Source organism: Zootermopsis nevadensis, unplaced genomic scaffold (genome assembly GCF_977971745.1).
Source record: "Zootermopsis nevadensis isolate Lab colony 2312 unplaced genomic scaffold, Znev_1.0 Znev_ptg000082l, whole genome shotgun sequence".
Classification (NCBI taxonomy): Eukaryota; Metazoa; Arthropoda; class Insecta; order Blattodea; family Termopsidae; genus Zootermopsis; species Zootermopsis nevadensis.
The window spans coordinates 238,467-257,330 of NW_028259213.1; the positions used below are offsets into that span (position 1 = coordinate 238,467).

Genomic DNA, 18,864 nt, shown 5'->3' on the forward strand with positions numbered 1-18,864 from the left:
TGCATAATGAACTAAATAGCTTTTTACATTAAGAACTGTAATATATGTGTGGTTACAAACTCAGTATCAGAAAGATTCTACTTTTTAAATCCACTAATTCAGTGCCTGTTTATATCTTTAATATTAATATTAAAGTACATACAAGCTGAATATCACAATGTACATGTAAGTCAGCCCGCTTGCCTAGTATTCTGGAGGTCCTGGAACTGAAACATAACTTAGGGACTGGTTATCCTGCAGATTGTTTTTCTCTATTAGTTCTCCTCATACTACCCAGGTAAATGCAGAAATACCTTAAATAGGCCACAGCCACTTCCTCACATGTCCTAAATTCATCATTCATAATCATGCTGCCAACTGATAGTAAGTAGCCCATGCACTTGACAAAACTTAATTAATCAAAAAATATATACTTAAATTGAAGACAATTTTAGGACTTACTACATTGTTAACATTTTATTTTCATAATTGAATTTCCCAAATTTTGAATTTCTTAATCATACTATAGAATTTTCAGGTAAATATCCTCCAAGTGTTTTGAAGTATAAGAACAAGCTGTTATGATTGCATGAATGTTTGTGGATATTAAAAACTGATATTTAGGAGTGTTTTGATGTTTAAATCTTCCACATGATTCATATGAAGGTGACTGTTTTCTGGCATGTTGTTCCATTGTGTAGTCTTGTACAAACTGTCCGACATTTCAAAGGCGCTTAGTGCCACCATCTTCATGACCTGATGATGGAGGCAGTAAGCACCTCTGAAATGTCAGTCAGTATCTACAAGACTATATGGTGCAACATCTCACAAGACATTCATCTTCAAACTCATTGCTATGAAATCCTGAAATCTCAAGATTCACATGAAATTCTGCAGCCATTCATGCACAAAAAAATCAAACTTCTAAATGATTTTAAACAGATCATTGGGGTTTAACAAGCCCTAGAAAAGATAAACAGAGTTAATGTGTGCATTACTTATCTATGCTGTATTAACTAATGATGTAATTGATGGCAATAACATTTTAACAAGGACTGAATATAAATAGGAATAATGGAATTAACAGCAGGGGAAATAAAAAAACTCTGAGAAAACCTGCCCCAATTTCAGCTTCACCATACACCACATTTCAGCAGGACGTGTCTCAAACTGAGTCTGCTTTATGAGAAGAAACACAAGGAATCACCATGTAAGTCTATTCATACATTCATCAGGGAATCCTTTTGTGAAAACAAATCAGGAAATATATGCAGAGCATAATAATTCTGGCTTTTTGCAGGATTTGATATCTGACCTTTGCAAATGGTGCCAGTGACATCAAAGTTGGGGATACTCCATCTGGTTACATGGGTACTTGCATGTAAACATGATGACATAATCATACTGATTCTCCCACATGGTCACATAAGCACCTGGCTGGTTCAGGATTTCCCCAGCCAGTCACTTTCTTGTACAGAAATGCATGTAGGTAGATCTTTATATGAACTACCCACTGTTATCCGATTTAAGCATAACAACATGTCAACAGATTTTAATAAAATTCTCAAATATCAAGCATGATGAAAACTCATTCAGTGGTTCTTGGCTTGTCACATGCAGGCAGACAGACAGACAGCAAAGCTAACAGGCACATGAAGATTTCTGTCTTCTGGGTTATTGCGCTGTGTAGTCTGGTCGATGTTAACCAACGTTTCAGAGGTCATACTGCCTCCGTCATCAGGGCGATGAATATGCCAAAAGGGTGTGAGGAGTTGGATTTTATAGGCAGGGAAGTGAAAGGTGTAGCCTGCCCCGAGCCAATGGGAGCAGGTATGGGAGTGGACCAATGGTAGCACGTGGGCGAGAGTGGGAGAGGGAGAGAAAGTAGAGAGAGAAAGGTGAGTTTAGTTGTATGGATAAAGGCCCTGAAAGGGGCCGAGTTAGTGGTCTGGTTGGTTCTGGCGGCGCACTCTTGCTCGTTCTCGGAGTCCTCGGAGTGTGTGGATCAGAGGCTTCCAGGACCGGCTCAGGTGAAGTCCATCTTCCCTGTTAAAGTTATCAGGATGAAGTTCGATCTCGATGGCTTCCCTGATTAACCGATCCATGTAGCCGGTTTTTGAGGAGAGGATAGAAGTGTCCTCTAGCTTTATCTTGTGCTCCAAGGTGAAGCGGTGTTCAGCAACCGCAGATTTCTCGGGCTGACCGAGCCGGATGTGGCGTTCGTGCTCCTTGATCCTGGCCTCAACGGAACGGCCTGTCTGGCCGATGTAGACTTTTCCGCACTCGCAGGGAACTCTGTATACGCCAGGCGTCTTCAGTCCTAGGTCGTCCTTTACCGGCCGGAGAAAACTGGGAATTTTCTTTGGCGGAAGACCAACAGACTTGATGTCGTGCCTGGCCAGCAACCTGCTTATGCGGTTGAAGGTCGTCCCGACGTAGGGCAGGAAGGCAACCGAGGCTGGTTTTTCAGTAGGCGGTGGCAGCCTCGCAGGCGGATTGAGAGCTTTCTGAATCTGACGGTTGCTGTATCCGTTTTTCCTGAAGGTGGTGGTGAGTGCCTCCAGTTCACTCTGTAGGCTGTCGTGGTCGCAAAGGGCTTTAGCCCTGTGTACCAGGGTCGAGAGCACGGCCTGTTTGTTGGACGGGTGGTGATGGGAATTGGAGTTGAGGTAAAGGTCGGTATGGGTTGGTTTACCTCAACTCCAATTCCCATCACCACCCGTCCAACAAACAGGCCGTGCTCTCGACCCTGGTACACAGGGCTAAAGCCCTTTGCGACCACGACAGCCTACAGAGTGAACTGGAGGCACTCACCACCACCTTCAGGAAAAACGGATACAGCAACCGTCAGATTCAGAAAGCTCTCAATCCGCCTGCGAGGCTGCCACCGCCTACTGAAAAACCAGCCTCGGTTGCCTTCCTGCCCTACGTCGGGACGACCTTCAACCGCATAAGCAGGTTGCTGGCCAGGCACGACATCAAGTCTGTTGGTCTTCCGCCAAAGAAAATTCCCAGTTTTCTCCGGCCGGTAAAGGACGACCTAGGACTGAAGACGCCTGGCGTATACAGAGTTCCCTGCGAGTGCGGAAAAGTCTACATCGGCCAGACAGGCCGTTCCGTTGAGGCCAGGATCAAGGAGCACGAACGCCACATCCGGCTCGGTCAGCCCGAGAAATCTGCGGTTGCTGAACACCGCTTCACCTTGGAGCACAAGATAAAGCTAGAGGACACTTCTATCCTCTCCTCAAAAACCGGCTACATGGATCGGTTAATCAGGGAAGCCATCGAGATCGAACTTCATCCTGATAACTTTAACAGGGAAGATGGACTTCACCTGAGCCGGTCCTGGAAGCCTCTGATCCACACACTCCGAGGACTCCGAGAACGAGCAAGAGTGCGCCGCCAGAACCAACCAGACCACTAACTCGGCCCCTTTCAGGGCCTTTATCCATACAACTAAACTCACCTTTCTCTCTCTACTTTCTCTCCCTCTCCCACTCTCGCCCACGTGCTACCATTGGTCCACTCCCATACCTGCTCCCATTGGCTCGGGGCAGGCTACACCTTTCACTTCCCTGCCTATAAAATCCAACTCCTCACACCCTTTTGGCATAGATAGATAGATAGATAGAGATAGAGGAGAGGATTGGATCTCACTTTTCGGCACTGGTCGAGAGAATTGTCTGGTTCAACACTCTCAGCGCTCGGCGAGGTATGGACGGAGGTGACCTGGCCTTTCTGAAGGCCCACCTCCCTGAGCTGCTCCAGCAGGTGCGGAAGCAGCTTCTGGACGCCATCGACGCCGAAAAGCAGCGACAGCGGGCGGCAGCAGCAGCAGCAACAGCAACAGCCGTAGCCGTGGTCGGAGGGCCTACTCGAGCCAACGCTGGCAAGAGGAAGGCCAACGAGTTGGACTTGTCCAACTCGGGCGGTTCGACGGAACCCGCATCTAGGCGCCCGGCGCCCGGGCCACTGTCCGGAGCCGGGTCCACTCCTCTGCCGGCACCGGCGAAAGTCCATCGGCCCGATGGCTCGGCGGCGGCAGCAACAGCAACCTACACCAACGCTTCCACGGGCGAACAAGCCACCTCGTGTGGCCGGCAACTCGGCAGTTATGCTGAGGTCAGCGCGGCGTACACCGGGGTAGTGGCCGGGCGACCGGTTAAAGGGGCGACTGCTGGGGTGGATTCCTCGGCACCGCTCCCCACTAAAGCCGGGGCCTCGCAAGAGGTTAAAGGAGTGAGGGACGTGAAGTCGTCCCGCGGACCTCCCCCCGCTCACCCCGCCGCGCTGAAACCGCCAAGCGGGACAGTGAAGCCCTCAGCCAAGGGACCCGGCTCCCAGCCGGGACCCGCTTCCTCGATGGAGGAGGCACATGGGCGCAGGTCTCCCCGGGCTTCCGGGGACCTGTCCGGGCCGCTCACTGGCGTGTCATCTGACGCCGCTTCTTCTTCCCACGCTCAAGTGGACAAAACGGCTCCGGGGGAGCGCCGTAACAAAACCCCGGTGTACGTGTCTGGGGTGAAGGACGTACGCGGTTTCCTGCAGAGGATTCGCGCGGAGTCGGCCTGCGGGATCGTGGCGCAGATGAAGGGAGAAAACCTGACTCTTGTGCCTGAGTCCGCCGACGGATTCCGGGCCACCGTCAGGGTCCTGCGTTCCCTCGGTGAGGGCGAGGGTGTGAGTTTTCACACATTCTCCCTCCCCGAGGATCGGTGCGTGCGCCTGGTGATTAAAAACCTGGGCGTGCGCATGCCCGAGGCCGAGATACGCGAGGAGCTGGCCGCCATGCACATTACTGTGCAGGGTGTCCTGCAACTCCGATCAACGCGCCGGGCCATGGACCAGGACGGTGACCGTCCCCTTACGCCACACTTTATAGTGTCGGTAGCACGGGGCCCCGACGTGGCGAAAGTGCGTTCCCTGACCGAGATCTGCGGTCTGCGGGTCAAGGTGGAGACGTACGTCGCACCGAAGGGGCCCATGCAGTGCAAGCGGTGCCAACGCTTCGGGCACACGCAGCGGAACTGCGGTTATGCACCTAGGTGCGTGGCCTGCGGGGACGCTCACCCATCCGGGTCGTGTGCCACCCCCAAGCAGCAGCTTAAGTGCTGCAGCTGCGGGGGCAACCACACTGCGAACTATAGAGGTTGCAGAAAGTGGAAGGAAGCCAAGGCGGCCGCTGCGCAGCGTGCGAAAGGGGATCGCGGCAGAAAGGACGGCGTCTCCACGCGCCTGCCAGCGCCCAAATCGGCGCCAGCTAAGCCTTCTCTAGACCAGGAGAACTTGGGCCCTGGGTGGAACCACGTGGTCCGTGGTGGCCGCGTCGTCAAAGCTGCGGCCATGGGGAACTCCGCCCCAACGCCATCTAGCGCCATTGCACGGACTGAGCGGCAGGCTGTCTCCAAGGGCGGCCGTGCCAAGCCCGCTCGTCCTGCGGTGCCGGTGGCAAATCCCACTGCACCTGTTCCCAACAAGCCCGCACCTGCTCCCAAGAAGACTGACCCCACCCCACCCAAGGGTCAGTCACCGCTCCAGGACATCGCAGATATCCTGGAGACCCTCTCACCACGGGTCTGCGTCGAGTTGACGCGCCGTCTCCTCGCCGCGATCCACTCCCTCCCACCCGGCGGGTCTCGTCCGCGAGCCCTCCTCAAAACCGTTCTCCTCTTCATGGCCGACAATGACTGCACGGCCTAGAGGACACGGTGGTAAAGCCTTGCGGCTGGCTTACTGGAACGCCGACGGTGTTCGCGGCAGGAAGCTGGAGCTGGAGCAGTTCCTCGGTGACTACGGAGTCGATGTTTGCCTCCTGAACGAGACGCACCTCACGTCGGGTCGGGCCTTGAGGTTCGCGAACTACGTTTGCCACCGTACGGACCGCCCGACGCTGGGGGGCGGCACAGCGATCCTTGTCCGCAGGGGCATTGATCACTACCCTGTGCCGGTCTCGGGTCTGCAGCAACTGGAAGCAACCGCCATTCACCTGGTGCTGGCAACTAGGAAAGTTAAGCTCGTGGCGGCATACCTCGCACCCACCCGGCCCTGGATTGAGTCGGACTTGACCGAGTGCTTAAGCGGGGGTTTCCCGGTCCTCTTGGCTGGTGACCTCAACGCAAAGCACACGGACTGGAATTCTAGGCTGATCTCTGCTAGGGGCTCGCTCCTGCGTGATTACGCCAACAGAAATTCCTGCTTGATCTACGGGCCGGATTCCCCAACCACGGCTCCCTACACACACAACGCCACACCCGACGTCCTTGATATTGTCCTCATCAAGGACTTCGTTCTACCGGTGCACCTGACTGTATGCCCCGCACTCAGCTCAGATCACCTGCCCGTCCTCATCGACACCACGTGCCGATCGTCCTTTCAAAACCTGCCTGATCGCCCGGACTTCGCGAGAATGGACTGGGCTTCATTCCAGGCTTGCCTCGAAAGCAGACTCCCGGGGAACCCCGTGGTAAACGACGAGGAGGCAATCGACAAGTGCGTCGAGGAGCTGACCAGTGCTATCCTGGAAGCCACAGCAGCGTCCGCTCCCAAGCTTCGACCCCGCGTTGACAGGCGACCGCTTCTGCCCGCTAGTATTCGGGATGAAATACGCCTGAAGAACCGGCTGAGGAGGCGGTGGCAGGTCACGAGGGACCCCGCTCTTAAGACCCAGGTCAATCGACTCCAGAGGTCGGTGACCTATCGTCTCAACGAGTGGCGGAACGAACAGTGGAGCGACACGCTCGAATCCTTGGACTGCGAGGACCAGTCGCTTTGGAAGATGACCAAGCGGGTGATGCGAGTCCCCACTCCGTCGCCTCCCTTGATAGTGCCGGGAGGACTGGCTCTCTCGAACCCCGAGAAGGCAGAAGCCCTGGCCGACAGCCTTGAGGTCCAATTCCAGCCGGTAGACAACCCGTCGGACCCGGCTGCAATTGACATGGTTAACGAGGAGATGCGAGCATACGAGTATGCCCCCGCAAGTGAACCGAAATTAACCAGTCCCTCGGAGGTCGCCCAGGCCATCAAGGGACTCAAGGTTGGCAAGGCTCCGGGCCCCAACGGTATACCGAACAGGGTCCTGAGACATCTCCCACGACGCGCGGTAACCTTTCTCACGAAAGTGTTCAACGCGGTTCTCCGCAGGCAGCACTTCCCCTCGGCATGGAAACACGCTCGCGTGGTGTCCATACTGAAACCGGGGAAGGACCCCACGCTACCTTCTTCCTATAGACCCATCAGTCTTCTCGACACGGTAGGCAAGCTCTGCGAGAAGATCCTTCTAACGAGGGTCCTACACGAGGTCAGCGAACGCGGGCTGCTGCGCGACGAGCAGTTTGGGTTTCGACCCAGACACAGCACGTCGATGCAGCTGGCTCGCCTCGTCGAAAGGGTCAACAGAAACCTTGATGAGAAGCGGCTAACCGGCGCGGTCTTCCTGGACGTGGCCAAAGCCTTCGACACAGTCTGGGTCCAAGGCCTCCTATACAAACTGACCGTCCTCAACTTCCCGTCGTACTTGGTGAAAACCATCTCTTCCTACCTCGCTGACCGGACATTCCAGACGTCCTTCCAGTCGGCCGCGTCCACACGTCGAGCCATGCGGGCTGGAGTTGTGCAGGGCGGACTTCTCTCCCCTGTGCTCTTCAGTCTGTATGTCAACGACATACCCACTCCGTCCCGCCACGTCGAGTTAGCACAGTACGCGGACGACACGGCTCTAGTAGCCACGTCCCGTAGCCCAACGCTTCTCGTCAGGTATCTGGAAACCTACCTGAGTAGACTTGAGCTCTGGCTCAGGGCCTGGAGGATTGCTATCAACGTCTCGAAGAGCACCGCGGTTCTCTTCGTTTCGTCGAGAAGACGCATCCAACAGCCCAGAGCAGTGCAGTTTCTCGGCCAGCCGATCGAATGGGTCAAAACAGCGCGGTATCTGGGGGTCACCCTTGACGCCGGGCTTACCTGGTCGGCGCACGTCAACCAGGTGGGAAAGAAGGCGGCGCAACGATTAGGTGTGCTAGGCCCGCTCATCAATAGGAGAAGTGGCCTGTCCATCAGGAACGGTGTGCTGCTCTATAAGCAGCTCATCCGTCCCATGATGGATTACGCATGCCCGATCTGGAGGTCAGCTGCCCGCACCCACGTCCGGAAGCTGCAAGTTCTGCAATCCAAGTGTCTCCGCATTGTTACTAACGCGCCCTGGTACGTTAGTAACAGGCAAATACATGAGGATCTGGGGGTCCCTTTCTTTGCCGACCACACCAGAGCACTGACTGAGAGATTTGACTCGAGGTTAGCTGGTGTGGGGAACCCCTTAGTTCGGCAACTCGGGAGGCACTCGTGCCGAACGAGGGCTGCCAGAGGTCGCCCAAGGGCAACCGAGGGCGACCGATGTCCAGCAGGCCAGCCGAGGCCGTCCCCAAACGACGGCCAAGTCGGCACAACGAGTGATTAGACTACTCGGCTACCCTGACTGAGGTTTTCCGTGCTTTTCCTCAGTTGTGAGGCGAATGCCAGGGTATAACTTAATAGGGGCACGGCCCGCCACCCTCCCCCCCCCGATCGTGGAGGCCATCAGCTGAAATGATCTTCCCCCCACGCCGCAGAGGCCTTCAGCCGAAACGGCCCCCCCCTCTCTGGGTTCAAACCCCAGAGATCCAACCAACCAAATTCCTTTGGACAACTTGCCTGACGGGATAACCTCCCATCAGCAGCAACAGATCCCAGTTTGAATGGTCGAGGCTCCAGCCACGGCGTAACCCTGTTAGCGTCAGCAAAATTTTCGTTTTTTTTTTTTTTTTTTTTTTATATTAAGACCGTTTACCATTTCCAGCAATGCGCCTTGAGTGCAGGAATGGTGTCACCTAGGTAGGGACGATGCTTGCGCTTGCGCAGGCCTCCGCCCTCGGTTAGCTTTTTGGTTGGTTGGTTGGCCTTTTGGCATATGACGGGATAACCTCCCATCAGCAGCAACAGATCCCAGTTTGAATGGTCGAGGCTCCAGCCACGGCGTAACCCTGTTAGCGTGAGCAAAATTTCCGTTTTTTATATTAAGACAGTTTACCATTTCCAGCAATGCGCCTTGAGTGCAGGAATGGTGTCACCTAGGTAGGGACGATGCTTGCGCTTGCGCAGGCCTCCGCCCTCAGTTAGCTTTTTGGTTGGTTGGTTGGCCTTTTGGCATATTCATCGCCCTGATGACGGAGGCAGTATGACCTCTGAAACGTTGGTTAACATCGACCAGACTACACAGCGCAATAACCCAGAAGACAGAAATCTTCATACTCACCGCTGTGAGAACCTCAAGTCTTACATAACAGGCACATTTTTGCAACTTTTGGATGTAAATGCATCTAAAAATCTAAAAGCTAGAAAACAAATAAAGATGGCGAAAACCTACACATTAATTAACGCAGTCCTTACTACTATGGACTACAAATGAACAATGAAGTGTTATCAGCGAACACCAATGACAATTCAGTCTCATGATTAAAAGAGAGAGAAAAAACAGGGTTTCATTATTCCTTTAGTTACAGCTCATTATCTGTTATGAGCTAGAGAAATAGTAAAGAGTATTATGTATGTCTAGGTGTTTTTACATATTTACACATTAAGATATACTTAAACTTTCATCATTGTCAAAACTAGAAAAAAAATCATACTGTTTCAAAATGAATAAAATTTATGTCCCACAAAGGTTTTAAGTACCATCATCATATTGTAATAAAGTAGAATCAGTCTAAATCAGCAGTTATAAATCACACATTTGTTATGACTGCATTAAGTTTAACCTTTAATATATGAAAATTTAAATTTCCTAACACAACCTCACAACCAGAGTAAATTGGGATTTAAATGCTTTAAAGAGCAGAAAATCATAAAATAAGTTAATATATTAAAAGAAATTTTTAACCTAGAATCATCAAATCAACTTTCCCCATACCAAGCTTTAAAACAATCAGACCAGCAGCTTAGTGAACAGGCCTCTTCAATTTTGTTCCCCTTCTTTATATTCTTTGAAATGTTTTAAAACAGATGATTTGGAGTGACAGATATTTCTTAACAAACTGTACCACAGCTTTAGAATTACATAAACTTTGTGTGTTTGTGTCACTTTGGCTCTGAGAACTTTAGAGAAATGATTCAGAGGGAAAGACCATCAGAACATGGTACTCTGTCACCTCCTATACAGAGACACCAATGGGATAAAATATACATCACAAGAAAGAAAGATCTAGTTCTATTTGTTTCAATTACTCACAGAACAAATAAACTATAAAAAGAAATAAATAAAACGTTCTAATATTGAGCCAAGCACGTGGTAACAATTTTGACTTGTACACAGATGGTACCCAGTCTGAATCTCGACCATGGTACAGACTATACTGACCGAGGATGTTTGTGGTTTCCCTCAGTACTCCAGGTGAATAAGTGGGTAATACCTTGAAAGAAACCATTACCACTTCCTCCACAGTCCTTTCAAATTCGCTGATGTCACTATACAGAAAATACACTTGTGCATAATGGCCCACACTATAACAGCTTTCTAGGACTTCTTACAGAAGACAAATTTTCTTAAGATGGCTGTCTTGTGGGTTATTGCACTATGTAGTCTCGTAGAAGTTTACCAACATTTCAGAGGTCCTTGCCACCTCCATCATTAGGGTGATGAAACTACACAGTGCAACAACCCCGAAGATAGCAATCTTCAGACTCACAGCCATGAAAACCTCAAATCCTAATGCGGATTTTCTTGAAACTGAGATTTCTCCAATTAACTGAATAAATTAGCATTATAACACAAGATGAAAATGATGACAAGCTGGGGAAAATGATGATGATAATAATGTCAGTGATAAGCATGGTAAATATAACACCTGACTGAACTTTTAGCAGGGGTCAAGGTCATTTAATAACAGAGTATTTAGATAATACATTTCGAAGGAACAATAAACAGTTTGGGAGACAGATCTATGAAACTGTGTAACACAAATGGATAATTTATGACCTGAAAGTCAACAATGAAAACTACACATGGAATTATGACATGAGAGTTGACAATGACAATGTGAATAGAAACAGTGACAGATGTACTAGAAGGGTACACATACATTTTTTATGGATAATTTATCACCCTCTCTTGATTTATGTAACAATATACATAGCAGTAAAACACGTAGTTGTGGTCCTGCAAAACATATTATTGAACGCGAACACCACAGTATCTTCAAGGAAAGGTATTCAAATTTAAACAGGGTGAAAAATAGACAGGGGTGAGGAGTGATTTGATTGAAGTGTATTAAGAAGAAATGAAGTTAGGTGTCATGTCGCCTGTCTGGAAAGAGCAATAAAGTACAGAATGCTCTGTACTTTAGCAATGTGACACAACCTTTTCTCATAACATACGCAACTTCTCAGAAAGACGAATATTTTTCCAAAAAAAAGACAGTTTCCTAAGCTCATGAATATTTTAAATGCAGCAGGAGAATAAACTTAATTCCTTTGAGTATATACAAAAAGTCATGCCACTGGTACCCCTACAGGGCACTAATATGTTGATAAATAAATAAAAAGGAAAAGGGAGTGTGGATTTTATGAAAGGGGGTGATGATATAAACAGGGGTATCTTTGATAAGTCTTTAGATATTTTTATCTGATTTTGACATTCTGTGGGACAACAAAGAAGGAACAGCTTCTTGGAAAGAACTATCTTAAATATCCAAATTTCAGCAGGAGAGTTAGTAAGAAAAACCATTCCTTAACATGGATGGTTCAATTATAAATGAATCTCTGACAATCTATAATGCCTTACAAACATTTTACACACACAAAATGCTGTTTGTTCGAGTGAATAAACGTTTTAATAACATAATGACTTAGCAGGACTATATAGTTCTTTTCAGTCAACAACAAAACTTGTATGGGACATTCATGTCCTTTGTGGCTCTTGAAGGATAAAGTAATATTTTCATATGAATGTTCCAAAGTAAATAAGTATCTTCAGTCTCTGGATAGGTAAAACATATTCAGAAACAAAGATATTCAGGGTATGCAAAACAATACTAAGGTTGGGATCATCTTAAATCTGGTTATTTCAGACTGAAATAGGTGAAATAGCTGGTAGTGCAAGAATCACTTGCCTAAACATCATCAATTTATGATCCACGAAGTTGTTCATAAACCTGGAACCTAACATTTCAATTCTTGCAAAAGTAATCACAATGAGGATGTGCTGATGAAAACAAAAACCACAATGGCCCTACCACAAGTGAACGTACTGTTTAGTCTGTAGCCCATCACTTCACGTATTAGCACCATGCTCCTACAAAGTACTCAACCCCCATGTCAAATCTGTATTCTGTTACATCTCTAACTGTGTTGTTCTAACGTATTGTTACAGTAATCTGATTGGTCACTAAAGGTAGATACATTTCATCACAAACAGAATCAAAGTTTACAACATAAACATCACATTAATTCCAAATGTGGGGTATAAAAATTATGATATTTAAATTAAACAAGTATGTGTTCCTGATTTTCACTGTGGTGCTCAAATTGTCAGTAACATACAGAAATTAATAGTGAAGAGCACTTTGAATGCCCTCCCCTCCTGCCACTGATACCATGAGTGCAACACATAAGTTGACTGCCATTTTCCGGGGCATAACTCACTACAAATCTATGCACCAAGGGTCTTCTTGTTCCTTTCTCATTACATGTTTCTACTGTACATGAATTCTGAATGATATGCATTACATGCATACAAAAGTATATCTTCCTGGACATATATTGTGTGTTTCAACTAAAGCAGCAATTTTAGTTATTGGATAAGACTTTATTGTACAGTATTTTGTATAAAGAATAACTCAGGCATTGAATTCAAAATTTTCATAAGTAATAATTGGTTCACAGCATACATATCACCTAAAGTGTTTATCTATTTTAAATCCTTCAAGTTTAGAAAATAAATACGGAAATACCTTGCAAGACTTTTTTGACAACTGAGTGCATAGTGAATGGGGAAAGAATATACTGACAAAAATCCATATTCTTTATAAAACATTAACCAACGCAATAAATACCACAAAGTAACAAAATTTTTGAAAACCTGATTTTGTATGACCAACATAACTGATTTTGGTCATACCAAAATAACTTCAAACGAAATGACACTTAAAATCCAAGCAGTTCTGCAGGACTAAAGTATACTGTATTGGCACTACATTTTCTAGCGCAAACCCTCTTTACACTCAATTCAAGCACTAATTTGGTAGACACTTCCAAGTCTGACAAATGCAAATAAAATCCTATCTCATCTTCTAAATATTGTAGGAATTCTATGTAACAATAAACAGGGACATTGTTCTAGTAACATTCCACATCTCTCTGCACTGAAAGAATCAATATTATTCATATGAAAACATATGTATTACAGTTCCATGTGTAAACATTTAACAATATTTGTTATTGCAATTTCACATGTTGATACCGAGTTATCAAATACAAAATGCTACAAACTTGAAGAATACAGTTATGGAAAAATTTCATACAAAGAATGACTACAAAGGGTCCAGACAATATTAACCCTAACAAGGATTTCTAAATAATAATGTGCTGCAGATTCCACAAAGAAGTAGGAAGTACGTTAAATCAGAAAAAATGGATTTGATTACCACCTTATTTATAATTTACTTGGCCTGGTTCTGCATTTTTATTTTTATTTAACAAATGCTATTTTCCATATCTTGAATAGTTGCTGTTCTATATTAATAATCATTACAGATCTGTCACAATACTAATTTCAGTCTGATCTGCAAACAGGTTCAGTATTCAGAAGTGCCATCTGATACAAAATCTCAGTACAGTGCAATAGAATGATATGTAAAATAATTACCAATATTTTATTACCTGCAATTAGCAACACTAAAGTTATGTGAAAATTCCACTGCACAGGAACAATGATTGTAATTTAAAATCATACTACATAACATATGTGAAAAGTAGTGTTGTATGGCACAGTAACAACAATGCACTACTCTTACACAGGAATGTTATCATAAAGAACTGAAATCTTATAAATATATTGAAATCTGTTCTCCAGTTGGCTTCATCTGTTAAATTGAGGAAATTGAAGTACATGAGAAAGTTCAGTCACTGCTGCAAATACCATCAGTTACATAAACCTTACTTACACTGAATCATTACCAATGATTCCATTTGGAAAAGGTTATTTTTTTGGATATGAGCCTAAAATCTTGGTTAAACAGACAACTTACCTAAAAGTCCAAAAATATTTGGATACTTTATCAGTACATCTCTGAAAAGTGTCCTCTACCTTCCCACCTAACGGACATACAATAAAGACCTTCATATTTCAATCTGTACTGTCAAATTAAACAGAATTAAAGATAATATTTTTTGTGTTGTCCCCAAAGATAAAAATGCCATGAATATGTATGATCAATCTAAATGATATTAGCACTTGTTGTAATTCTTTTTACTGTATATCTAATTAATTATGAAGGTTAAAACCACATGAGTAACTTATTTTCAATGTGAACTAAGATTCAGTGCCAAATTTTTATTGTGATATTGACTGAACTGATTGAATATCCTGATAACTGAGCTGCCTCCTTAAATTTTTAGCCAGATATGGGTTTCTTCATAAAGGCAAGAACATTTAGCATAAAAGTATACTATACATTTCATACATTTATACGGCTTACCACTATCATTTACATACCACTATAATATCAATAAAAAATATTAATTCGTTGCAGAATCTTTGTGTAATGTACAAAAAAAAGTCACCAAGTCTAGGTAGAGTATTGAGTGTATAAGATGTCAAGGCATTAATGCTAATATTAAATTACTTTTTAAACAATATGTATTATGCAAGACAACAATATATATGAAAACAGAGATGAAAACATATAAGGGCCCATATACTATATATTACACGATGCACTATAAAAATGTTAAACAGTGCAATATGGAAGAACAAGCACTTGCACTTGTAGGCAAATCCACCAATCCCACTATCTGCATCAATCTCCTACACACATAACCTATGCGCTGGAACAAATGTATCGTCCACTTATAAACCACTGCAAGAAAGTTAAGATGTGTTTATCAGGCCATAAAAAATCAACCTTTCAATTTCCAGCCACATACTGCATACATAAAACATATTATGAAGCAGTCAGACCATAATGACTGAATTTAGTGAATCAGCATCACATATCTTAGGTTAAGTTTGAAACCACATATGCATTTTGAAGATGGGTACATTTACAGTTTGGAATTTTAGGAAACCATACTGAAGGGAGTATTAGATTGGCAAGAGTAAAAGAACATAGCCATTCCACATTCAGGAATGAACCTGGATATGCAAGTACTTGCAAAGATAACACCTAGGTATCAATCTGAGGTAGGCTGTATAATTTCCACTCACCTATGGAATAAACTGTTAGCTTTTTGCCCCTAGCAACACAGAAATCGCAATTTATGTCTTACTTACTTTAATATTCTCTTTAAAACTTAAATGAGATGTGAAATCCAAAATGTAAGTTATTTCTTTCAAATAAATATGCATTCTTAATTTAAAGCAATGACAAATCCCACATAAATGTTAAAAAGTTTGTTCCTATCTTTTATTACCTTGTCTGAGATTTTAAAATATGAGTTTGTATACAAAATCCTCATGTTCAATCCTGCATTGAATATATCAGGGTTTCTCAATTAAGAGATAAGGACTTTAATTCTCTCAAAAGCAGACACACACACACTCCATAAGCAGGAGATAACACTTCTTGGTGAGGAAAGTGGATCTGCAAATACTGGTATCCTTTAATAGCTAGGAGTTTCAAAACAGTAACTCCAAAATCAAACATATGTTTCCAAGTAAACTACAAAATCATCCATCATATTAATTTTAAGTGTAGTTTAACTTACTACACACAATCAGTGATGAAAGATAAGGTACAGTAACTCACAAATGAGCTCTAGTTTGGTGCGTAGTTGTTGATACAAAGTGATGTCATCTTGGCATGTTAGTCTGTATTACTAAGCAAAGTATGTCCATCCCTCTTGCACCATAGAGAATCGGTAATGCTCATTTATCATCAAAGCCTGTCACAGGAAGTAATGTGGTGGGCGAACAGTGAATCCCATATGTGGGTGTCGTGGTGGAAACTGTGATCCCATGAGTCTCTGCTGTTGCTGTAGTGCTGCCAATCCTCCCCCACGTGGGTCGCCGGGGTACATTGCATATGTAGGTAGCATGTGTGGTCCCTGTCAGATAGAAGTTCAGTAGACATCAGAACAAAACCCACAAATATAAAACATATCTTGGATGTAACAGCTATTATCACATCCAACAAATTATGAAAAAAACATTCAGGTTTGTATCAATGATGAAATATTGAAACTATTGCACAGTTCAGAATGCACCTACTGAACTAATGTTTTCCTAGCCTACTTAAAAATAGTGGAAACTTAAGTTTTTTCATTAAATTTAGGACTTGGTGGTGGGGGGGGGGGGGGGGGGCAGGCAAGAAGAAAACCCAGATTGATAATAAAACAATTCTTATGATTCATGTTACTGTTAAAATACAGAAGATGTAAATGGTAGACAGCTGAGGTATAGCTTTCCTATCCAGAAAAATAACTTTCTTATCAAATGTTGCTGCCAACCAAAACTTTTGATCAGTAAATTTTAAATGATTCTGCATCTATGTTGTTTGACTAGATGTTAATGTTATACTTTCTCTGTAAAAGGAATATGGTTGTACATGATACAAACTTTCATAGAGAATATTATCACGTCTAATCACATTTTACACAACTCATATTTATGCAGTTAAATACACCTGAATACTGACAGGAAGGACTACTTTCTGAAACTATAAGATGGTTACTGAATTTTACTGCAGTAATTCCTACACTACAGTATAGCTTCCTTACAACCATGTCTCATGAACTATGGTTAACAAAATATAAGTACACATTCATCTTGCTATAACTGAATCTCATATCACTACAATTACAATTTAAACCCTTTTATATTTCTTTCATATCTTTGTGAATGCAATTTTGTTGTTACTGTCTTTCCCAAATATTCAACATTTGCCACATCTTCAAAGGACTTTTTTTTGTTACCTTCATACTATGATTTTTCCCAGTAGTCTGGTGAAGAGACAGAAGACGTATTTCATCTATTCTACAACATCCTTACCATCATCTACTAAAGCAAGTGTTTTTCTTTATGATATTTATATGCTCACTCAATAAATTAAAATTATCAGCATAGACCAGAAGTTGATGTGTCCCACCAAATTAAAGACCATATTTGTTTGCTGGTACCCTCTTCATGATATACTTTTGTTCTGTTTCAAACTCATTAATTTTATCTTTAAAATATTTTCTTTATTTTTCTGAACATTTTAACATTGTTCATACAATATCTGTTCATGTGCTTGGATTTTGCAACCACAACAATCTAGCCTGTTTCCTTCAATGTAATGATCTTGAACATTACTCCTGCTTTATAAACATCATCCCTCATAGTAGGAGACTAGTTTTCAGATGCATATATGAGAGAAATATTATTTTATAGACCTGTACAGTGTGTCCGTAAAATAATGTTGGGGTAACAGACAGTCATAGTTTTGGAACAAAGCATGATAGAGACATGAAATAAACTTCAAAATAAAGAGAAACTCTCCAAGAATCTTACCTGTTCAGTAGATTTCGATATGCGCTCCTTTAGTTGCCCTGCAGACATCAAGACGATACTCAAGATCTTGCCATACACAACCGAGAACATCCGGTGTGATAGATGAAACAGCTTCAGTGATCCGTTCTTTCAAATGGTCCAAATTTGTTATTTGGACAGAGAACACTTGTTGCTTCACATAACTCCAGAAATAAAAATCCATAGGGGTAAGATCTGGAGAGCGTGGAGGCCGGGATGTCCACCCTCCTCGTCCGACCCATCGCTGAGGAAATGTTTGGTTTGGGTAATCCCGCACGAATGTGGAGGCGCGCCATCTAACTGGAGAATGAACTTCTCCGGTATTTGGGGCACTGCATACCCTTCTAACATATCCAGGAAGTTCTTTCCCGTCACAGTTTGTTCAGCAAAAAAGAAGGGGCCAATGACTCCGTCTCGTCCAATTGCGCACCACACATTAACTTTTGGGCTATCACATTGATGTTCTACGACATATGGAGGTTCATTACCCCATATTCTAACATTATGCCGATGGACTTGTCCCGAAACATGAAACATAGCCTCATCACTGAACATAAACTTGTCTAAAAATTCCCCATCATGATCTAACCTATCCAGAATGTCTGTAGCAAATTCAAATCATTTAATTTTGTCCTGTGGATAAATTTTATGTAACATCTGAATTGCAGTGCCCCAAATACTGGATAATTTCATTCTCCAGTTAGATGAAGCTCCTCCACATTTTGCCACATTCGTGCGGGATTACCTAACCAAAAATTTCCTCTGCGATGGGTCAGACGAGGAGGGTGGATAGCCTGGCCTCCACGTTCTCCAGATCTTACCCCCTATGGATTTTTATTTGTGGAGTTGTGTGAAGCAACAAGTGTTCTCTGTCCAAATAATAAATTTGGACCATTTGAAAGAACGGATCACTGAAGCTGTTTCATCTATCACACCGGATGTTCTCGGTCGTGTATGGCAAGATCTTGAGTATCGTCTTGATGTCTGCAGGGCAACTAAAGGAACGCATATCGAAATCTACTGAACAGGTAAGATTCTTGGAGAGTTTCTCTTTATTTTGAAGTTTATTTCATATCTCTATCATGCTTTGTTCCAAAACTATGACTGTCTGTTACCCCAACATTATTTTATGGACA

At 44.2% G+C, this 18,864-nt stretch overlaps 1 protein-coding gene across 5 annotated transcripts in view; it reads right to left on the reverse strand.

Annotated features, from left to right (window-relative positions):
• Positions 1-10,855: 10,855 nt before the first annotated feature.
• Positions 10,856-18,864, reverse strand: part of LOC147870956 (uncharacterized) — a 51,971-nt gene continuing 43,962 nt past the window's right edge. For 3 of the 5 annotated variants that reach the window (XM_087341576.1, XM_087341578.1, XM_087341575.1), the window contains one exon: positions 10,856-16,266. In XM_087341576.1, coding sequence (XP_087197702.1) covers positions 16,088-16,266 — 179 coding nt within the window. In that variant the 3' untranslated portion in view covers positions 10,856-16,087. The remainder of the gene's footprint in view (positions 16,267-18,864) is intronic. The other 2 variants (XR_015532997.1, XR_015532996.1) reach the window with 2 other exon arrangements.